Source organism: Anthonomus grandis, chromosome 6, assembly GCF_022605725.1.
Source record: "Anthonomus grandis grandis chromosome 6, icAntGran1.3, whole genome shotgun sequence".
Classification (NCBI taxonomy): Eukaryota; Metazoa; Arthropoda; class Insecta; order Coleoptera; family Curculionidae; genus Anthonomus; species Anthonomus grandis.
This window is the reverse complement of record NC_065551.1, coordinates 13,238,656-13,261,743: the sequence shown is the minus strand read 5'-3', so window position 1 is coordinate 13,261,743 and position 23,088 is coordinate 13,238,656. Positions and strand designations below refer to the sequence as shown.

At 33.4% G+C, this 23,088-nt stretch overlaps 1 protein-coding gene and 1 long non-coding RNA gene across 3 annotated transcripts; one reads left to right on the top strand and one right to left on the bottom strand.

Annotated features, from left to right (window-relative positions):
- Nucleotides 1–432: 432 nt before the first annotated feature.
- Nucleotides 433–19,365, bottom strand: LOC126737039 (uncharacterized). Of its 2 annotated transcripts, XR_007660859.1 has the most exons (7): nucleotides 18,486–19,365; nucleotides 18,239–18,441; nucleotides 17,974–18,181; nucleotides 10,930–11,097; nucleotides 3,290–3,752; nucleotides 1,999–2,122; nucleotides 440–1,376 (listed from the first exon to the last, which is right to left on the bottom strand). XR_007660859.1 is itself a non-coding variant. In XM_050441726.1 (3 exons), the coding sequence occupies exons 1-3, from the start codon at nucleotides 3,417–3,419 to the stop codon at nucleotides 812–814; spliced, it is 819 nt and encodes a 272-aa protein (XP_050297683.1). In that variant the 5' UTR covers nucleotides 3,420–3,682; the 3' UTR covers nucleotides 433–811. The 2 variants fall into 2 exon arrangements, 1 of the variants encoding a protein (XP_050297683.1); XM_050441726.1 differs by lacking the exons at nucleotides 10,930–11,097; nucleotides 17,974–18,181; nucleotides 18,239–18,441; nucleotides 18,486–19,365 and having other exon boundaries at nucleotides 433–1,376; nucleotides 3,290–3,682.
- Nucleotides 9,567–10,891, top strand: LOC126737040 (uncharacterized). The gene is made up of 3 exons (XR_007660860.1): nucleotides 9,567–10,042; nucleotides 10,241–10,360; nucleotides 10,419–10,891. It is a non-coding gene; the product is annotated as an uncharacterized LOC126737040 (long non-coding RNA).
- Nucleotides 19,366–23,088: the final 3,723 nt, after the last annotated feature.

Sequence of the window (23,088 nt, the reverse complement as noted above, 5' to 3'; positions counted from 1 at the left end):
TTTTCACTTTCTAATGAACATATTTTTTTTTTGTAACTTTAGTTAGAGACGTGATATCAAAATGCGGTTTTTACTAAATTATTAAGCTTTGTTCTCCGCTCTTAATACCGTAAAAAAACACACATGGTTGCATTTGAGTTTCTTAAAATAATCAGTCGAATAGCGTAAGTTAGAAGTAGACACCCCCTAGCGGGTTTTAGGAAAAATTTCCAATAATATCTTTTTGGTAGAAAATAAAGCAATAAAAGAGCTTTTAAAAAAAAGTTGTTTTAAAAAAATCGGTGCAGCCAGAGCCTACCATTTTACCATTTTTCTCATTTAAGATAGAAACTCTCCCCACCACTTTATTTGACATTTGACAGAAATGGTTGTCAAAACATTTTTGTCAGGAATACTTTGTAGATTATTTCGATAATATTTTGGGATGCAAGTTATTAAAGGTTTTTTGGAAAAATAGACTTTAAAGTTCTTAAGTAGCTAGAGCGCCCTCTAGCGGTTGACCAATGAAAACACTTTTATACTAATTTTTTTTTCAACGCTCTACGATTATTGGGGCCTGAGATACAGCCGAGGAACATTCTTAATGGGACACCCTGTACATTGGAGTAGAACAAAATATTATTTGAGCTTTTTCTGTGGAGGGAACTGAATTATTTCTATTAAAAGCAGTAGCCCCATAGTCCCATTATTGAAAGAAGTTTGTTCTCTATTGTTTATATGAAAATTGTTTCGTTCTTCAACAGTCACAAATTCATGTGAACCAGAAGCAGAATGGTGCATTTCAGGACTAGGGGAGCTACATGGTATATAACTAGGCATAATTATTATTCGAAGTAGGATTATTATTATTTGTAGTAAAGTTATCAGTACCCATAGTAGTATTTTGGTGTGCATGATCTATTTCAGCTTGCAAAACAAGATTGCTTATTTGAAGCTTTAGCTTTGCTTGTTCAAGATGTAGCAAAGTTTTAGTCGTTCTTGACATGCTCAGGTAAAAAAAATCTGATTCATCCAAATCGCTAAACGTTTTTGATATGCCAGGCAAAAACATATTATTTTCTACTTTCTTATATTTCTGTTGTCGTAAGTCGGAATTCTTCTTAATTATCTCTACCATTTGTTGCGCTGGACTTCGAGTTTGAGAAACATTTTTTTGTTTTCTTAACTGATCCAAGCGATTAGTAGGCTCTTGAACAAGACTAGCAGTCTGTCTGGAACATCCAGGCTGTTTGTTTTGTGAAACTTCTGCTTCCACTTCATGATCAGAAGTATCTGACCTATTTCCATTTTCTTGGGAGTTTTCAAACAAATCAGGTTCGGATACTTCTTGCAAAATGTCTTCAGATTTTTCAAACTGTTCCAAATTGGTATATGTTCTAGAATAAAAAAATAAATATTGAACCTTTCAAAACTTCAGGTATTTGGTACTCAATGACAAACCAATCAAACATTTTTAAAAGGAGCAAAAATGTTTGAAGACCTATTCAACATTTTCTCCACAAACATTTTCATCAACATTTCCGGCTAATTGAATGAAAATAAAGTTAAATTTAAAAAATATTAAAAAAAATAGTTAACACGTGCCGTGTGATCCAGATATATGCAATATAGTGTTTTTTTTCTTGAAAACAAAATTCTTGATACGAAAACAATTCGAGGTAAATTTTTTTAATTTTTAGATATTTAATCCGAAAAAAACTACAAGAAAAATCAATAATATTGGCTAAAATGTGTCCCATGTCACCCACTGCATTCAATAATTTGTATCTACTTTTGGCTAAATTTTACTTTTTTACCACAAACAACATTGACAAATTTCACCAAAATTGGATAAGGGATATTTAAGATATTGATCAAAAAACGGATTCTGTATCTTGGAAACGATGTATTTCCGAACCTATGTTTATGTAAACTTTTTTTTCATAAAATTAGCTCATGAATACAACCATTTTTGTTAACTCAATTAGAAGACACTGTATATTAAAAAAATCTACTCACTTTCTGTTCTCCAAAAACGGCAAGATTTTTTTGGCTGCCTGGCCACTTTTAGTAGCCCGACGTCTACTTAAAGCATTAGCGTAACATTTACGTAGCTCATCCCATGTTTCTTTTGCGTCAGTAGCTAAAAAAAAAACATTTTGTTTCAGATTTCTGGCCACTGGTAACTCGTTTCGATCTATTGGTTTTAGTTATCGCACGGGCTTTAGTACCGTTAGAGAAATCGTAAAAGAAGTATGCGAAGTTATTTGGGAGCTTTTATCACCAATAGTAATGCCTAGACCAACAACAGAGCTATGGATAAACACTGAATCAAAGTTTAAAGAGCTATGGAATTTTCCAAATTGTATCGGAGCGATAGACGGCAAACATGTAAATATACAATGCCCCATTAACAGCGGGTCCAATTTTTATAATTATAAAGGATGTAATTCTGTTGTGCTTATGGCTATTGTGGATGCCGAATATAAATTTATCGCTGTTGATGTCGGCTCGTATGGAAGAAATAGTGGCGGTAGTATTTTCGCTAACTTTTCAAGTCTTCAATTGGTAAAGCGATATATAACAATAATTTTAATGTACCAGAAGGAAAACCTTTAATTGAAAACTCAGAGCCGCAACCTCACGTTATTGTTGGGGATGAGGCTTTTCCTTTGACAAAATTTTTGCTTCGTCCCTATGGAAAACACAGTTTAGTCGGTAACGAATCCAATAAGATATCTAATTACAGACTTTCTAGGGCTAGAAGAGTTGTCGAAAATGCGTTTGGAATATTAGTTTAACGTTGGAGAGTTTTCAAAAAGCCTTTGTAAATACAACCGGCCATGGTTGATAAAATAGTCTTAGCGGCGTGCTGCCTTCATAACATGTTGTGCACTAAAACTAGGAATGACTTCCAACCTGATGCAAATACGTTAAAACAGCCTAATGAGTGTTTACAAAATTTGAGACCGTCAAGAAGAAATGCGACAGGAGGTGCTAATCAGATTCGAGAAACTTTTAAAGTATAATACTTCATTTCAGATGAAGGAAGCGTACCGTGGCAGATTGAAGTTGTACGCACAGGAAGAATTCGTTGTGAAGAGCAATTATATGAGAATGTAAATTAAATCTCTGAATTTAATGATTTATTTTTGGTTGTAAAATAAAACCGTGTTTAATTTAAAAAATAGTTGTAGCTTTAAATATCAATCGTAATAATTGAATTTCTCATATCAAGAAATAAAATAAAATAGATACAATTATACTGCTAAAAATAATATGAAATTATCATAAAAAATATTTAACCTACCTGAAATGTTCAAATCCCGACCAATTTCTTCCCAAGATTCTTGACGTATTTGTTTATTTTTGTAATTTCGACATTCAATATTATATAATGACTCGTGTTCCCGTACTTTTTCAATCAGTAATTCCTCCATTTCTTTCTTATAAAGCTGAGGAAATTAACTGGACAAATGCACACAATTTTGCGTAAAAATGCTTCCGTACCAAGCACGCGTGTGTCAAAAGTGTGGATTTCCACAACTCAACGACAAGCCGAGACACGCGTGTTGTGTGACGTCGACGTACCTTGCCGGCTATGCCATACCGTGTAGCGTGTGTGATAAAGATTCATAAAAAGACATACAAAATTGGAGACCACACTTTTAATAGGGCACGCGCTAGCTCATAACGTGACGTACCGTGCCGATAGTGTGTTCTCGGCTTAACAGTTTTCCTTTACCATATTGTTAAGTTTTGTGTTCTTAACGCTAAAAGATAACGCCAGAGTTATATTACAGGTTTCAATGAGGTATAAGTGGTACATATCATGTTCTACTTAAAAATACAAATACAAATTATGTACCACTATCGTATCTCCTAATAATAAGTAAAAACGTCTATAATCTCTACACAAAAGTGGCGATATTACAGTATTCTGTATACTGATAAATAAATGCTATTTGTTCTGTATCTACCAATAGGGGGCACTGCGTTCATAATTCGATGTGTGTGAAGCTAGCGTCCGATCGATATTCAGCAACCAAATCGAGAACGCAGCATATGCCGGTTCCCAGCGACCAATTTATAGTCCGCGCTCCCTGTTATTTAATCAATATAATGCCCGTATATCCTGAAATTCCCAAGGGATTTTAATAATTTTTTGTCCAGATATTAACAATGAATACCTAAATCGACTGACGATGATCTCAAGCCTCTACAAACTAAGGTTTTGTTGTGAAAATGAATTAAAAAGTCAAATTGTAAAAAAATGAAAAAAGCTCTAACTTCCAAAACTCCCAAAGGATTCGAATGAAACTTTTTTATACAACTAATAATAAATATCTAAATCGATTTGACATGGTTGCAAATCTCTACAAACGAAAGTTTTTTGGTAAAAAATTATTGAAGTGTTAGATGTAGAAAAATATAAACGACTATAACTCCCAAAGGATTTGAATGAAACTTTTTTATACAACTAATAATAAATATCTAAGTTGATTTAATATGGTTGCAAATCTCTACAAACTAAAGTTTTTTGGTAAAAAATTATTGAAATGTTAGATGTAGAAAAATATAAACGACTATAACTCCCAAAACTCCCAAGGGATTTGAATGAAACTTTTTTACGCAATAAGCAATAAATATTTAAATCGATTTTACATAGTTGCAAATCTCTACAAACGAAAGTTTTTTGGTAAAAAATTATTGAAATGTTAGATGTAGAAAAATATAAACGGCTATAACTCCCAAAACTCCCAAAGGATTTAAATGAACTTTTTTACGCAATTAGTAATAAATATTTAAATCGATTTTACATGGTTGCAAATCTCTACAAACGAAAGTTTTTTGGTAAAAAATTATTGAAGTGTTAGATGTAGAAAAATATAAACGACTATAACTCCCAAAACTCCCAAAGGATTCGAATGAAATTTTTTTATGCAACTAATAATAAATATTTAAATCGATTTTACATGGTTGCAAATCTCTACAAACTAGATAGTAAGAACCACGATACATAAACTCTTAGGTTTTTACCGAATTCAATACAATATTCATACAGATATTTTTATTACGCTATATTACTCTTTTCTTGGCTTGTGATAGGCAAGGGTGAAGGGGAGGAAGGAGCCCTTTTGCGGTTTTTTAATCATAATAAAGTACAAAGGCTGCTCACGATTATCTTTAAGTTCTAAATTATACCTTTAAATTATTGAGTCTATCAATAATAAGTATCAAATTGTTAGGAAAACCTTTTATTTCGTGGATTGAGATTGGCAAGGGTAAAGGGGAGGAAGGAGCCCTTTGCGTAGGGAAATCAGGGAGAAAAATATCATACCGGCACCTGTCAGATATTGTAGCGAGTATTCGGGTCGCAGACGCGGTCGGGAAAGAACACGGAGGGGTTTAGTGGGTAGTGGCTTCACCGAGCCCCACACTGTCCTGGAGTGCCTTGTGCGACCCAGTTCGTGCGTAAATGCATTCCCCGTCGTGTAATAAAACAAAATTAAAAAAAAAAATTACACCAAAGTGCGCAAAGAATTTTATTGCTGGGCAGTTCAGTGGGTAAAAACTTAACTACTTCTAACAACATATACAAATTCCTGGATAAATTTCCAAAAGGATCTTAACTGAGACCACACACTGCTACAAACGGGGCCTATGTAAGTTTTCCTTAAATACAATTAATGAAACCTCCTCGGGTATACTTTCTAGGCATCCTGGTAACAATCCAGCCAGTGGTTTTAACGTAATTTTTGATTGGACCTTTATGGAGAATATTGACTGTTGTCTCCTGAAAGAGAGCGATTACCTAAAGGGAAGACCCGGACTCCTTTTGTAGGACCTGACTGTAGTATCGACGACTTAGAGCTACTAGCCCCGATGGTTTAATTCCATACTACTATTTGACTGGACTTGGATCTTGTATTTCTACTCAGAAATCACTATCTTTGTATTTGTTATATAAAATAAACAATTGGAAAATTATTATGGTCTTTTGATTGGTTAAAATAACTCAATTTAATTAGTTTAAATAGAGAGTTTTGCAACATGTCTTGAATCTCATCACTTAAAATGTTTATTATTAATATTAAAAAAAAGTTTTATTCAAATAAATAAATAATAAATAAATAATAAAAAGACCTTTATTTTATACTCGGCGAAGGGCAGCATGCTGTTAACTTAACCGAGTACACATAAATATTACAATAATATTATTACTATCACAAAAACACATAATTATTAAGTAGTTACTAATAGAAAATGTTAAAATATACAGAAGACAAAAAAAAATTAACTATAACTTACAAAGAAAAATACAAATTTTACAGCTTAACGACTACTTGGCATCATAATACTATATATATGCATGACCGATTTAACAATACAAATACTTATTAAAAAAATTAAATAGAACAATAGAAATAAAATTAAAAAAAAAAAAAAGAAAAAACAATCCCAAAAAAAGTTGAAATAAAATCATCCAGGTGACTGTTTAATTCTAAGTTATTACTTTATATTATTGCTATTTTTCTCGATATTTATTGTTGGCTTTCAATAAATATCTTTTTTAGGTTGTTTTTAAAGGATTGGAAAGACTTATCAGTAGAGTGACTAATAATATATTTATTTATTAGCTTTGAAGCACAGAAAGAAAATGATCTTTGAAAAATCGCAGTGCTATGTCGGGGGATATAGGAGGGACTATTGTTTTTTAAAAGTTTGAATAGGAAACTGCAGAGACTGTTAGAGACCTTAGGTAGCGGCAACACTATTGCCTTTTTCGACAAAGAGGGAAATTTACCTATCTCGATGCAAGTATTAAAAATATGAGTTAGCACCGGAATGACACGAGGACAGCACATCTTAACCATTTCTAATGATATTTTATCAATGCCGCCACTGGCATTTGATTTTATTTGCGAAATAGCTTCATATACTCCTCCAGTATCCACCAGCTCCAGATCGAACCTTTGATCCGTGGCTCTTCTACCCAGGTATTCCCGAATGGTCTCCGCTGAAACTGGCGTGGATACCTGACGTACCGACTCAACAAAAAACTGGTTAATTGCTTCCGGATCTTTTAGGCTATCTGGTAGATTTGATGTAGAAGTGCCTTTTGTCTTACTATAGATATTAAGATTGGCAAAACCGTTCCAGAGGGCTTTTTTATTCTTGTCTCTATGCAGAAAATTTATATATCCCCTTTTTTCGTTTCTGACTGCGGTTGTAAACATGTTACGCGGATTTTTATAGGATTCCCAATCGCCAGGATGTTTGTTTTTTTTTATATTTTGAAAGTAGAGAATTTCTGTATTTTTTCATTTCCTTTAGAGTATCTGTAAACCAAGGTGCTTTCGGCTTTGTTACCCTAACCGTGGTGAAAGGTGCATGCTTATTAAAAAGTTGTGTAAGAATATGTGTAAAACACTGGACCTTATCATCTATTTTCGCAAAACTAAACACCTTACCCCAATTTGCGGCGTTAAGATCAAGATCAAAAGCTGCCCTGTCGAAGCTCTTAAAATTTCTAAACGTAACAAACTTTGGGAAAATCTTTGGAGCATTAATTGCAGGAGTGCAATAAATAAGTTGATGGTCAGAGTGCTCATGCATAACTCTATGTTCAAAATTACCTATTAGCAGATTTTCATTTGACAGAATTATGACATCAATTAAGCTAGCTTTTTCCCTTGAAAACCTAGTGGGATTCATTACTACTTGCTTAAAATTAAATGAGTCCAAGAGAAAATCAAATTGCTCATTAACAGATTTATATTCTAGAAGGTTAATGTTGAGATCACCCATTATTATTGTTTCATCTACCATGGGAAGAATGTTTGAAATCGAGGTGTCTAAATGCTCTAACGCCCTAAGGACATTAAACTGAGGCGGACGATAAAAAACCCCAAATCCTAATTTAAGTTTGTTTATTTGTAAAATAAACCATTGTTGCTCAAAAATTTCTACTTGTTCCACCAATTCCACCTTATGGACCCTTAAACTTGACCTCACGTAAACGCCAACTCCCCCACCTCTAGTTTTCCTGTCCAGTCGCAAAAAGTTATATCCTACTATTTCGATCTCTTTATCTAAAATATTTTCTGAAAGCCAACTTTCCGTTACTCCTAGTATATCTAGGTTTAGAGTAGAAAGGATTAAATTTACTTCAACAACACTAGGTAGCCAGGAACGTATATTAACGTGGCCTACCTTTAAATTGTTAAAACTGTTTTTAGCCATTTAAAAATATAAAAATACACAAACCAAAACACTAAAGAAATAAGCAATTTAAAAAACAAATAAAATTAAAATATAAAAGGAATCCAAAAGTACAATAAATAAAATAATTAGCTAAAAAGTTCCTCTAACATAGCCTCATTTTTTATATGGATTGGCTTATCATTTTCATTCTTCCTTACCAAAGTTCTGCCATCACGATGCCATACATATCGATACCCCAGGCCTTTGAGCTGCTTTGCTTTCTTAAAAAATCTGTAGTTTTCTAATCCTGTGAGAGTTTTGGAAGTTATAGCCTTAAGTTTTTTTTAATACATCTAACAATTCAATAATTTTTTACCAAAAAACTTTCGTTTGTAGAGATTTGCAACCATGTAAAATCGATTTAAATATTTATTACTAATTGCGTAAAAAAGTTTCATTCAAATCCTTTGGGAGTTATAGTCGTTTATATTTTTCTACATCTAACATTTCAATAATTTTTTACCAAAAAACTTTCGTTTGTAGAGATTTGCAACCATGTAAAATCGATTTAAATATTTATTACTAATTGCGTAAAAAAGTTTCATTTAAATCCTTTGGGAGTTTCAGCCGTTTATATTTTTCTACATCTAACACTTCAATAATTTTTTACCAAAAAACTTTCGTTTGTAGAAATTTGCAACCATGTAAAATCGATTTAAATATTTATTACTTATTGCGTAAAAAAGTTTCATTCAAATCCCTTGGGAGTCTTGGGAGTTATAGTCGTTTATATTTTTCTACATCTAACACTTCAATAATTTTTTACCGAAAAACTTTCGTTTGTAGAGATTTGCAACCATGTTAAATCGATTTAGATATTTATTATTAGTTGTATAAAAAAGTTCATTCGAATCCTTTGGGAGTTTTGGAAGTTATAGCTTTAAATTTTTTTTTGTACATCTAAAAATTCAATAAATTTTTACCAAAAAACTTTCGTTTGTAGAGGTTTGCAACCATCTAAAATCAATTTAGATATTTATTATCTTTTATAAAAAAAAGTTTTATCGAAATCCTTTGGGAATTTTGGGAGTTAGAGCCTTTTTAATTTTTTTACAATTTGACTTTTTAATTAATTTTCACAACAAAATCTTAGTTTGTAGAGGCTTGAGACCATCGTCAGTCGATTTAGGTATTCATTGTTAATATCTGGACAAAAAATTATTAAAATCCCTTGGGAATTTCAGGAGATACGGGCATTATATTGATTAAATAACAGGGAGCGCGGACTATAAATTGGTCGCTGGCAACCTGCATATGCTGCGTTCTCGACTTGGTTGCTGGATATCGATCGGACGCTAGCTTCACACACATCATAATTAGCACGTTCTAACCTTATATAAGCCTCTTACAAGATGAGTCAGAGTCAAAACAATAACAAGTTTTGGTGTACTTATTAGGGGAATAGTTTTTAATTATAGTAAGAAGTATAAAGTATTCCTCATTCTAATTTCTACTATACTCTGACTGCTCAATTTCGTTTAAATAACTTTAAAGAGTGCCTAAAACTATTTACTTATGAAAGAAGAAAGCAAAATCCCAGTATGTCCTGTTTGTTTGAAAATTTTTTCTTCACAATCTGTTTTAAAAAGACATCATCGCGAAGTACACAAGCAAGAATGTAATTATCCAGTACCTTATTCATCAGAAACATGTTTTACCCATCTCTGCCTTGAGTCAGACTACTGTGGTGCAGATGGTAATGCTTACCGAAGCAGGAAAGATTTAATGCACCACCTAGAGACATTTCATGGGATGCACTTTGAAAAACTGTATTACATTTTGAAAACAATGGAAGGTTAGTACTAGAAAGCATTATTAAACTATTTATATCTTATAACAAACTATAGGTGCATACATCTCAATATTATCTACGGGACAAATTTGTAAATCCATTCAAAAGACAAAGTTGCAACTTTGAATCTTATTGCCGCAAATTAATTATATAACTTGGTATTTTCAACTATGAATTGATTAATTTAACCCAATTTTGTAGATTTTGAAGACTGGAAATCCAATATAGAAAATGAAACTAATTCACATTACCGTTACCACAGCAGAAATAAAAGTTCATCTGGAGAAAAAATATATTATAAATGTAACTGGAGTAAGTTGGGTAAGCAATACATTATTATTAAATTGTCTTTAAAAGCAATTCCCATTCCCTTCCTTAGGTCCGACAAAACCGAATGATACAAGAAAAAGACGGCTTAAAAGGGGAGGATCTTGGAAAATGAACAATTCATGTACTAGTTCAATTTGTGTAATGAAAGAAAAAGATAAAATTACAGTGGAATGGCATAAAACTCACTATGGTCATGACACCAATCATCCTCCAAGACGTAGTCAGAAAAATAACAAAGGTAAAAGAACAGACTTGGATGATAAAGAATTAGACAATGAAGAAGGAAATACAGTTTATCAAATAAAATCATTGGATGATTCCCAAAAATGCCCCAAATTAAAGGAACAAAGTGTTACCACCCTTGAAGAGACAGATGCAGTAACTTTTGAGATAGTAGAGAACCAAGATAAACAAGTTAGAACTTCTCTTGATGTGATTTTCAATGACCACAAATATTGTTGACATCTGTAAAAATAATGTAATATTATAGTACTGCAATAAAAACAACATTTATTTATTGAATCCATTTTAAAAGGTTTGTTATAAATATAAACTCTCACCTATCGGATTGAAAATGTCCATTATTGACCATTTTTCTGGTAGCAAAATAAAACATACCATTTTCCATAAATTGTTTTTGTAGGTCTTGTCTTCTTGGTCGTGAACTGGGATCAAAATTGACTGGCACTAATTTATTGTTTGTTATTTTCCATAGGAGCTTTGAGCATCTAAAAAAGTAAATGTCAGACTTTTTAGAGGTTTGTGTAAGCAATTGGAATATTCCTGGAACATTCACCTAGTCTCGATCATTCTGTGTTGCTTGTTTTATCTCAAGACAAGCAACAGGGGTAACACGCAGTAAAATTGTGTATAATTAAGAAAGTGCTAATAGCATAATGCTAAAGGGCAATCATAACAATTTTATTATAATTAGAGTGAGGATAAATTTGTAGTATCGGCTATCAATTATATCTTCGTTATCTATCGCGTTAAATATCAAAGTGGCTTCATTCCACATGTCCAAATATACTCGTATTATCTAACTCAGTTCGATACAAATCTGATAATGCGTTTGGTACATCAGTCTATTACTGCCGTCCTTAGTTAAAACATCCTAACTTGCAAATCGATAAAACTGAGAAAATTGAGATTTTATGAAAACTAATATGCAGTCCTCATGTTTTGAAGTAATTCCCTGATTTTTTTGTATGCTTAAAAATTTGCTTTTTACATTTGTGGGTAAAGTTTAATAAGGGACTAGATTCAATATTTGGTGAAATTTTAGAAAAAAAAGTTAGATAGGACTTTTTAACTTAGTAAAGTAATTATAATAAAAAAAAAGTTTTATTAAAGACAAAGGAGTTACATTTCAAATTAACATTATAACTAAATTACTCACTAATAAAACATTAGAACATTAAAAAAAGGATGAAAGTAAATCATGAAATCATTATGAATGGAAATCAGTACTCAAAAAGTCTTACTGGAAATCTACATTTTCTTTATTGTCAGTATCATTATTTAGGGAAACGGCTAATTCCTCCAGAATATCATTCGACATTGTGTTCGGCAATATCTCGACATTGTGTTCGGCAAGAAGGTTTTGATTCTTCCGAAAAGGCATTTTTGTAGTACAACACATTTTATCCCCTTTTAAAGTGCAAATGTACCATATTCTGCAAGTAAGTTTTGGGAACATTTTTTTGAAGCTCAAACTTGGATGAACAATCTTTCCATTCAAAAAAGTTTTGTATGTTCATCTCTTTTACATGGACCTTAGATGAGTTTGCCATTTCTACAGCCGATTTAAAATCATTAAAATAGAATACCTTACCGTACCTTTTCAATAATTGTTCTATCTGGAACGAGTCCGCGGACATAAAAGTGTGACCAGATTGAAAGTATTTTATTTCCAAATTCTCCAGTTCAGTCTCGATAGAGTTTACAACGCAAAGAAAAAAAAATAAAGCCCAATTTTTGTTTTGAGCTGCACAGTCGTCAAGCCGGATCGTAACATAAGTCTCTGTTATATAAAAAAAAGTTGAAATTAAATTTTTCTGATTTCGACCCGCAACCCCTTCGTGCCATATTATTGCCACTTGCCTAGCACTTTTCGAATATGCCCCTACTGGCACAAATGAATATTCTACAAACGGAATGGTACTTAGGACATTTTAACTTAGAAAAAGATAGATAGGACATTTTAATTTGGGATTATCGTCTTTTCTGCACATCGAACAATATATTTAGGTGAATTTAAGGCATAAAAAATTTAGTTAGGACTTTTTAATTTAGCCAAGGAGGTAGATACTATTTGATAGGTCAATAAAATGTAATAAGCCAAAAAAAAAGAGAATTTTGTAATTAGGACGTTTTAACTAAGGAGGGCAGATTATCTGTTAGTAATTTATTTATTTATTTATTTAGCAGTTTATTTCCAACAGGCAAAACCCAGTTACTGGAAAATCTACAATTAATGTTTTGAAAGTGTAAACAAGTATTAAATTACTATAAATTAAATAACAAAAAGAAAGAAAAACAAGGAAAACTTAAATTACTATAGTAACATCATGTATATATCAAAATTAAAGGAGATGTAAATTAACATTAGAATGAACAAAGAAAGGGATTCATGGGACAAGGGAAAAAAGGAAGAGAAAAGGAATTATGGTAACTGTTGGTTTGTCAGAGACAAAACTAGATCCTTTATGGAGCATACAAATATGTCACAGGTTGATGATAATGAATTAAAAATTCTGCACATTTGATATACGGAATCCTGAAACCTAATTTAGTTCTGGCGCGATCTAAAGCAAAAGTTATATTTGCTCTAGAAGCAAATCGTGGTACATGAAATAGAATATCGTTCAAGAGAGGAGGAGAATTTATTTGATTATTGACCAACTTCCATAAGAATTTTACAAAATTAATTGTTCTCCTCATGGCCAGAGATTGCAGATTAAATCTACCTAACATCAGATCATGATCATGTCTCCTAACAGGATATATTCCATCCTCACGAAACATAAGAAACTTTAAAACCCTTCTCTGAACACTCTCAATGTAGCCAACATGGCATTCATAGAAAGGACACCACACCAAGGAACCGTAGTTCAGTCTAGATCTAACAAAGGAAAAGTACAATAGTTTTATTGAGTTTGAGTTTTTAAAGAGTCGGCTATTTCGAATGACAAAACCCAGAAGTGTCAACGAGGAGGTCACTGTCTGTTCAATATGTGGCACAAATGTGAGCCTATATCGTCGAATCGTAATGGTGGTTTTATTAATTCTGAAACGCTTAAGGCTGGTAAATGGTAAAACTAGTTCTGGTATAACTGAAACTGCTGGTTCTGGTGCTACTGTTGGATTTGGTACTACTCGTTGAGCCATTACTAGACCTGATATTACTAGGTCGTCTATTACTTGGTCTGGTACCACTCATTCATCCATTACGGAGGCTGGTACTTTTGGCTTGGCTGTGAAGTTGTTCATTATTTTCTTAGTTCGTGCAGATATATTTATTTATTGCTCATTAATGCTTACAGTGCCAAAAAAAACACATAGGTCAATATTTAAGTAATTAAATGTAAGCATCCTTAACTAACTTAAAAACTAGGGTAATTATTAGTATCAGTCATACAATAAAATACAAGGACATTGCAGTAACAGACATACACAGACTAATGCTAAAGCAGCTAAAACTGTAATTGAGAATTAAATTTTTTAAAAGAATAGTTTAATGAAATATTAGTTACAATAAATGTAACAATTAATAAAATAGTTTTTAAATTGTAATGGTACACAGCAGTTAAAATTCGTGTTTTAAAAACTCGTCCAGGCTGTAGAAGGTTTTCCTGACTAAAAGAGACTTAATGTGTCTTTTAAATAACTCAAAAGGTAGATCTCTAATAGCCTCAGGCAGCCCATTATAGAAACGCACTGCCAGACACCTAGGACCATCTCTGCATCTCTCCAACGCTGGTAACTTGGAACAAGATCTTGTTTGTTTCTGGTATTAGGGGAATGTACCTGTTCATGAGTCGAGAGTCAAAATCTCTAGGGCAATAAAAGCAGACCTGCAGTCATCCTGATAAGCAAGACCCGCCACAATTCTAACCGCTTTACGTTGCAAGGAGAACACCCTAAAAGCCCCCGGACTGTGTCGCCACACACAACAATCGCGTATGTGAGATGGCAGTGACATAAGGAATAGTATGCCTGCTTAAGTGTTGGTGGGCAAATACAGTTTGCCAGACCTAATAGCATGAGTATTCCATCTAACCTCTGGCTCCAGGTGCAGGCCAAGAAATTTAACATTTTTTCCAGTGCCCTCTGTATCCCTAACACGACAAGAAAAGGTCATTTCCTGAGTTTTGGAGGAATTTAGAAAAAGTTTATTGTAAGAGAACCATTGCTCAGGCCTCGATAATACCTCCCTCCTCATACCCTCAGCCTCTGCTCTACTTCCAGCAGAGCAGGCAATTGTGTTATCATTAGCGAAAAGGACGAAGTGCAATCCAGGGACAGTCCAGGGTAAGTCATAGATATAGACAAAAATGGTACAAGGACCGATCCCTGTGGCTACCCAATCGCCTCTCCTCCGAATCAACCCCAGCCACACGGACTCTCTGGAACCGTTGACTGAGGTAACTTTTTATGAGAGAGAGACACTTTTTGTGTCAAAGCAATAATGAGGCAGTTTCTTGATGAGGATGTCATGGGAAATAGAATCAAAGGCCTTACTTACTAAGGTCGTAAAAGCCAGCAGCCACAGAATCACCTCTCTTAAAGGAATCATAGATATAATGAAAGATCTAGTATTCCCATTGATGTACTCAGATTTGCTCAGAAGCCAAACTGCCTATCGATGAAAAGGTTGTTGGATTTAAAAAAACTGGGCAATTCTGATAGCCAAGCATTTTTCAAATATTTTTGAGAACAGAGGCAGTAGACATATTGATCTGTAATTGGAGACGTCATCCATGGCATCTTTTTTAAATATTGGTACAGCAGTGGCATGTTTTAGGTTATTTGGAAAAATGCTATTTTTTAAACATGGGTTAAATAGCCTGGTTAGGGGGACCAACAGATTTTTTACGCTTTTAATTAGGTCAACAGCAAAGCCAAAAGGATCCCTACTCTTTTTATTTTTTAAGTTGCAGATGATATCCCTGACTTCTATGAATGCAGTTTCAGCAAATTCAAAAGAGCTTACATTATGGAGGGGAATGTTCTCTACCTCTGAGGCTATGGTGGAAAAAAAATTATTGAATGTATCAGGTGGTATAGAAGATTTGCTTACATCCTTATGGTCTTTGTCCCTATAGGTATTGAGTATCTGCTACATTGCATTGACAGGGTCGGATGAATTGTTTATAAGAGTGTCATTCGCAACAATTTTTGCAGCCTTAATGGCACTCCGATAAGTCATCCTTTGTTCTGACAATATCAATTTAAATTGGGGGATTTGATATTGGTTGTTCAATTCGGCCCACATTCTCACATTTTTCCTCTTAGTTCTGCATTAAACCATTCCCCACAATTATGCCTATCCACCTTCTTGTTGATGTATTTTAGTGGAAAAGTCCTATGATGTGCTTCTGTAAGATGAGCCACGAACCTGGAGAATTTATTATCAATGGGTCATTAATGAACTTCCATGACAGAGCTTTAACCAGATTAAAGAAATTATGGCTACCAAAACCTGTTAGTGGCCTACAAGGCATCCTTTCAACAGCCAGAGTCTTTTTTGTCTCTACATAATTAAAATCTACAGTCTAGCCCCGGTAATCCGACATGTCAGTCCCCATAATCTCCGCCAGGCAGTCGTCAGCACTGAAACTTGCGAATACATTATCAAGGCAGTTGTTTTGCCTCGTGGGACCATAAATTAACTGTGTTTGCCCAAAGAATTTTATTAGGCAAGAGAGATCAATGCACTCACGAGTCTCCGTGCCAAATAAGACATTAAAATTACCAGCAATGATCAAGTTAGCTCCACAGACCGAACTACTTAAAGAACATTCAAGAACATCCAGAAAGGTTGTAAAACAGCCTGAAGGTGCTTTATAAACTGAAACTACATAAACCCTATACTTTGGTACATAAATACAGCACATTTCAATGACATTCGCAATAGACATATTTTTAATAGAAACTACCTTTTTGCACTCTAGGTCCTTACTTGCTAAAATGGCAGCTCCACCTCCCCTGCACATAAACCTACAAAAAGCTGCACATGGTATGAAATAAGCAACTCGGAGAGAAGCAAATTCCCCTTCGTCCAACCAATGCTTGGTCAAACATACTATTTGAATGTTTTTGTCACAAACCAGTGCCTCAACCTAAATCACTTTATTATTTATTGAACATATATTTTGGTGCAATATTCTTAGACGCCCTGAGTTTTCCTCAAGCCTGGAATATTCTTGGGGTGAGTTTGGCACTGTAGGTTCATAAAATGGTTTATTATACGATACCAGTTGGCCAAATTCCACCATCCATTATTTGTTCTTTCTTTTCCATAGGTACACCCACGTTGAAGGATGCCTTAGAATCATCCTTTCTGGTAACCATCTTGAAGCATTTGATCCGCTGGCCTAAATCCATTTTCTTTAGAAAGTCTATTATGTCATTTTCCTTTGTTCCTGGATCCAAGTTTGATATGAAGAACCAGACCAAATCCGTGTTTTTAGAAGGCAAGCTTGCTATTTTGAGATTAGCCGTGTTTTTGTTTGTTCCCTTGACGGGTGTATGACAGACATTGTTTCTTATATTTTTCTGAGAATTATATCGAGCAGATAAAGTCCGCGTTAATCAATACCTTAACTGGGGCCACAGGTACACATTTATTTACTAAAAAATCAGATTACGCCCTTTAAGTTGGTTAATTTCAGAAAAACACACAATAAATCTATCTCTGATTTTGGTAAGGTACTAGAATTTTTGGGTTAATTTGAAAATTTCTCAATCAGATGACTATTCTAGCACGATTAATTACTAAGATTTATTAATGAAAAATTAGCTGTAACAAGGTTTCTTGCTTGTATTTATCTTTTCTTCTGAATATTATTAATTTATTTTTTTTAGAGTATTATCGGATATTTTATAAGTAGATATAGGTAATGTGTATTATTTTAAAAATATTTTGTTTAAATTCGTGCGTTAACTTATTTTACGAATTTCCATTTCTTGACAAAATAAAATTGTTTTACTTTCTCAGGTGAGATATATTGTAGTAACATCCAGTACAATTGTGTATAAATAAGAAAGTACTAAAAGTTTTATTATGTAAACCTTGTAACAAGGTCAAACGACGGGTTTCATGATTTTAGTAATATAATGTACATTCTACCTACAAACCAAAGGCTATTTGATTTTACCCTCTAACTTAAGCAACAACAACCAAATTATTTCTATATTATATCAATAGATGTGAATTTGAAATAAAAGAAGATTTATCTATCTTTGACTAACTTGTTTTGAAAATATTTCTAGTAGCCAAAAATAAAATGCTTCGACCAAAACTGATGTAACTGCCTAAAACATTTACACAAAAAATAATGCTTTTACGCTCAAATCCCTTTCCTTTTGATTATTATTACCTTGTAATTGAAAAAACACATTCAAACTGCCGTATTAGGTCCAATCCTCTTTCTAAATACTTTGCTTTCAAAAACGGAGATGTGCATTGAATAAGTCCCACAACATCAATTTCATTGTGTTTTCCTAAAAATTCTTGTGTGGCATAGAGGGAAGAGGCAGAATCAGTTGCTGATTCCTCTGAACGCCAATGGATGTTCACTTTGGGTACTAGAAACAAGCAACATTTAAAATGTGCAATATGATTGCCCTATAGGTATAATGTACTTTTTATTGCTTCTTGTACAATCAGCTCGTGATCAGTTGAAACCCATACAGAGTCGAAATGGACTTTAACAGCCTCTAGCAAAGATCTTCCCAGGAGAGTCTCTTTTCCAACTTTTTGGATGTTTTTTAATTTTATGCCTTTAGAGCCTCCTCTGGCTAGGATTAGGGCAGCAACGTGGGACTTCTTTGAAAATAAGTTGAAACTACTTTTTTGTTATAAATAATTTGACACATAAAGTGAATTTACCTGGAAAAGCTCTCACAAGACACAACACCGTCTATCATAAAACAGATTACCAAACAATAATAAATATAATATTGCATTTTTTCGGTTAAGACCAGCACAGCGTGAACCTCGTGTCTTATGCACGGTGTGGAACGGAAGGGTATTTAATTGAATAAATAGAACATCATTATTTATTAGATTATACCGTGCGTATCAGTCAAATAGAATAAATTCCATAATAAGCAAATAGGAACATTTACAAAAAATATTTTTATTTTATTATTTGCCTTATTTATTTCAACAACAAAAATTATACAGGATGTGTCATGCAACAGTGGCCACCCTGTACTTTACTTAATTTTTGAATTCTTCATAATATTCTACATATAATATTAGCTAGAACTTGTGGGTTTACTGGATCAGAATATAAGTTTGACAAAGTTGGCACGATATTATTTCGGCAGTGTTAAATAATTATCACTATTCAAATTGCGATTATGATATGATCTCCTACAATTCCTGCCCAAACATTAACCTTTTTAGGGTGCCGAGTATGTTGTTCTCTTATCTAGTGACGATTTTCTTTAGAACAATAGTGGCAGCTGCAGTTTTCCGATGATCCGGCCGCAATCCGCAGTTTTGCGATCAGCATTGGAATGATCATGAAATGTAGAGGTGCAGTCATCAGAAAACAAGACATGCTCTGATTCGATCTCATTGTTATCTCCAAAAATCCGTTCTCCTATCAAAATCGTCTGCCAGGAGTTCAGGAGTTGTTATGAATTTATAGGGATGCATTTTATTTTCTTTCAATGTTCGAATAATTAATGAATGGCTAACATTGGAGTTATGGAACATATAACCCCTGACTATAGTATATTTTATTCCTTAGTTTATAGAATATGATCTTTTGCATTGTAATCATTTTTACTTTAGCTAAGAAGTAATTTGTATCGTTTTAATCAGATAGATTTAAGCATTAGTAGAGTTAAGTCACAACGCTGTAACGTTCTTAAAATAAATGTTAAAAAAGCCTTTTCATCTTTCAAATCTATAACTGGCGCAGTCGACGGAGTTCTAAGTCGAACAATATCCGACAAAAATCGCGGAATTGGTCCGTTTTTACGGTTTATCGGCAATCGCGAACCTTTTGAATTTACGAAGAGGCAGCACCCAGGAGGAAGTCAAACTTCGACCAAATCTATTAGGAGAAGAGCGTTCAGCAACGGTCCAACTTCGACCAACCCTAGATTAGGCTTGGGAACACAAGCATCGGTTCCTATAGGCAACGTAGTCTAAGAGAATGCAGCTTTTCATCGCTGGATTTTTGCTATTGTAAGTGCTCATTGTCCTTTCTTTTTCCTTTGTTTTTAAATTGATTTTTATTTTTGATTTTCCCGTTTTTGCACAATTGCAAACGATAACATATACTGTTGTTTTTACGATTGGCAATTTTATTTAGGTTAGATTTAGAGTTACAATTTATTCAAGTTTTTATTTTTTCTTTTTAGTCAAGTTACGTAATTTTGCGTAATTTTTTATTAATTTTATGTCTGAAAATAATTCTGAAATTATTGACGAATTACTTTCTCATTTGGAAAGGTTATCCGTAACAAATACTAGAACAGATCAGCCTTATTTAAATCAAATTATTTCTGATAATACCGCTGATATTAATAATACTTTACCTGCCTTACCGGAGGAAAAACTCGAAGTAGAATCTGTATCAGTTGTATCCAGAACCATGCCTACTGATATGCCACTTTTAAAATACCAAACGGATAACATCCCACATTTCGATGGGAATCCAAAGTTATTGCAAAGATTTATTTTATCGTGTGAAAATCTTCTAAGAAATTTTCAAAATAGTCAAACTCGTGAAGACCCTATTAATTCAATTTTAATAGACTCGATTTTAGGCAAATTAAGGGGTAGAGCAGCTGATTTAATCGGCTCTAGATCAGAATTAAATACTTGGGCTTTAATAAAAGAAACCTTAAATTTAACATTTGCAGATCAAAGGGGTATTGACTGTCTAATACAAGACTTAATTTCTATTAGGCCTTATAAAAATGAACCACCATTAAATTTCGGCATGAGAATACAAGATGCCAGAAGTCTTTTGTTTGCTAAATTAAGCACTTTAATTGTTGATGAAAATGAAAAACGAATTAAAATCGCCCATTACGATGATTTTGCATTAAAAACCTTCTTAGCAGGGCTCAAATATCACATGCAGTTAGTAGTTAGGCTTAAAAATACAATTAATTTAGAACAGGCACTATCATTTGCCGCCGAAGAAGAAAACTTTATAAATTTCAGCCGAAATCAACATCAAAACACAACTGTAAACCTACCACCACAGACTAAAATATATCCACATCAACATGTTAGAGCTACAAATAATAATCAACAAACATTTCCCCATAATAATAAGCAATTCCCAATACCTTTCTTACAACCAACTTCTAATGCCCAATCACCCCCAGAAATTAATATTTTCCGCCCAACACCACCCTCAAATAATGTGTTTGCATTAAACCCCCAACAGCCTCCAATAAATAATGCATCTTTTGTACCAAGGCCCCCTCAACCACAACCGTCAAATAATTTTCAACAAAAACCATTTTTCCAAAACCCAAATTCAAATTTTCCAATAAATACCAATAACAGACCGAATTTTAATCAAAGTTCATCAATTAGAAGCCGCAGTGCTCGAAGCAATTTAAATAGGCCAACGCCAATGGACACTAGTTCAGGCACAGCCATAATTCATCATCCAACACCCCATAAATTAAATTACCAAGAATTTCATGCACAACAAATTAACGACAATAATAATTATTGCTACAATAATTCCCAAGATGATTATTATTACGATTTCTTAGAGCAAAACGAATCTGACCCATATCCCAATGAAAATGCATATTATGCAGATGTGCAAGATCTTTATCACTACAATAACACTCAGACATCCGATCCTTGCGCTTCAAGTGAAAACATAAAACCAGATGAAAATTTTCAGCAAGTTCAGGCAACACAATACCCAACGTAATTAATATGTATAATTACAACATAAGATCAGATTTACCATACGTGTTTATTCCCGAAATCACAGCACATTTTTTAATTGATACCGGCAGCTCTAGAAGTCTAATGAAACCTTACCTTGCACACAAATTTTATAAAAATTTTATTAATAAAGAGGTATTTAATATTCAGACCGCCCACGCAATGACATATCACGATGAAGTCGCAAACATTCCTATTTTTAGTTTATTTAATACCAGTGCCTATCACAAATTTTATCTGTTCGACTTTTCTCAAAAATACGATGGTTTAATTGGCGCAGATTTATTGAACCAATTAAATGCTAGTATAAACATTAATGCTCGGAAAATAACAACTTCTAATGCAGAAATACCAATAATTTATGAAAAACGTGACGATAAAATCCCGAATAAAAATTTTCAAAATTACAATTTTTCAGTGACAGTATCTCCTAGATCCCAACAAATAATTAAAGTACCAGTAACCGTTGAACATGGTACCGGATTTTTAGATTATCATAAATTTGAACATAATTTAGAAATACCAGGTTCTTTGGTTAGTATCTCAAACTATTTTGCCATCACTTCAGTCACAAATCCTCAGGATATCCCTATAACCCTACATTTGACAAAACCTCTAGATATTGAACTTCTTGACATTCATAATATAAATTTTGTTGAAAAAATGGAAGTTGATGAACCTCTTTCCTTAGAGCAAAATAATCTGCTTAAAGAAAATTTAAAAAATATTCGCTTAGACCATTGTAACATAGAAGAAAAACAAATGATTCGAGACTTGTGTCTAGAATATAAAGATATATTTTATTGCGAAAAAATTCCCCTTACTTTTACTAACCAGATTAGACATCAAATAAAATTAGACAATCACACACCGATTTATACAAAAAGTTATCGCTACCCAGAAGTCCATAGACAGGAAGTAAAACAACAAATTTCAAAAATGTTAGAACAAGGCATCATCCAAAATTCATATTCCCCTTGGTCCAGCCCCATCTGGATCGTTCCAAAAAAATTCGATTCTTCCGGAAAACGCAAGTGGCGACTTGTTATAGATTATCGTAAGCTCAACGAACGAACGATTGATGACAAATACCCTCTTCCCCAAATTACAGACATTCTGGATAAGCTTGGCAGAAGCCAATATTTTTCAACACTTGATTTGGCCAATGGTTTTTATCAAATCGAGATGGATCCCCATGATATCCCAAAAACCGCCTTCTCCACTGAAAATGGACATTACGAGTTCAAACGAATGCCTTTCGGACTTAAGAATGCCCCATCGACATTCCAGAGAGTCATGGATAACATCTTGAGAGGTCTTCAAAATGAAATCTGTCTTGTATATTTGGACGACATTGTCATTTTCAGCAGTTCTTTGGAAGAACACATTTCCCGTTTAAGACAAATTTTTGACAAACTTCGTGAATCCAATTTCAAAATTCAGTTGGACAAATCAGAATTTTTAAAAAAGGAAGTCCAATATTTGGGTCATGTTGTTACTACTGAAGGTGTTAAACCTAATCCAGACAAAATTTCAGCAATTAAAAATTTCC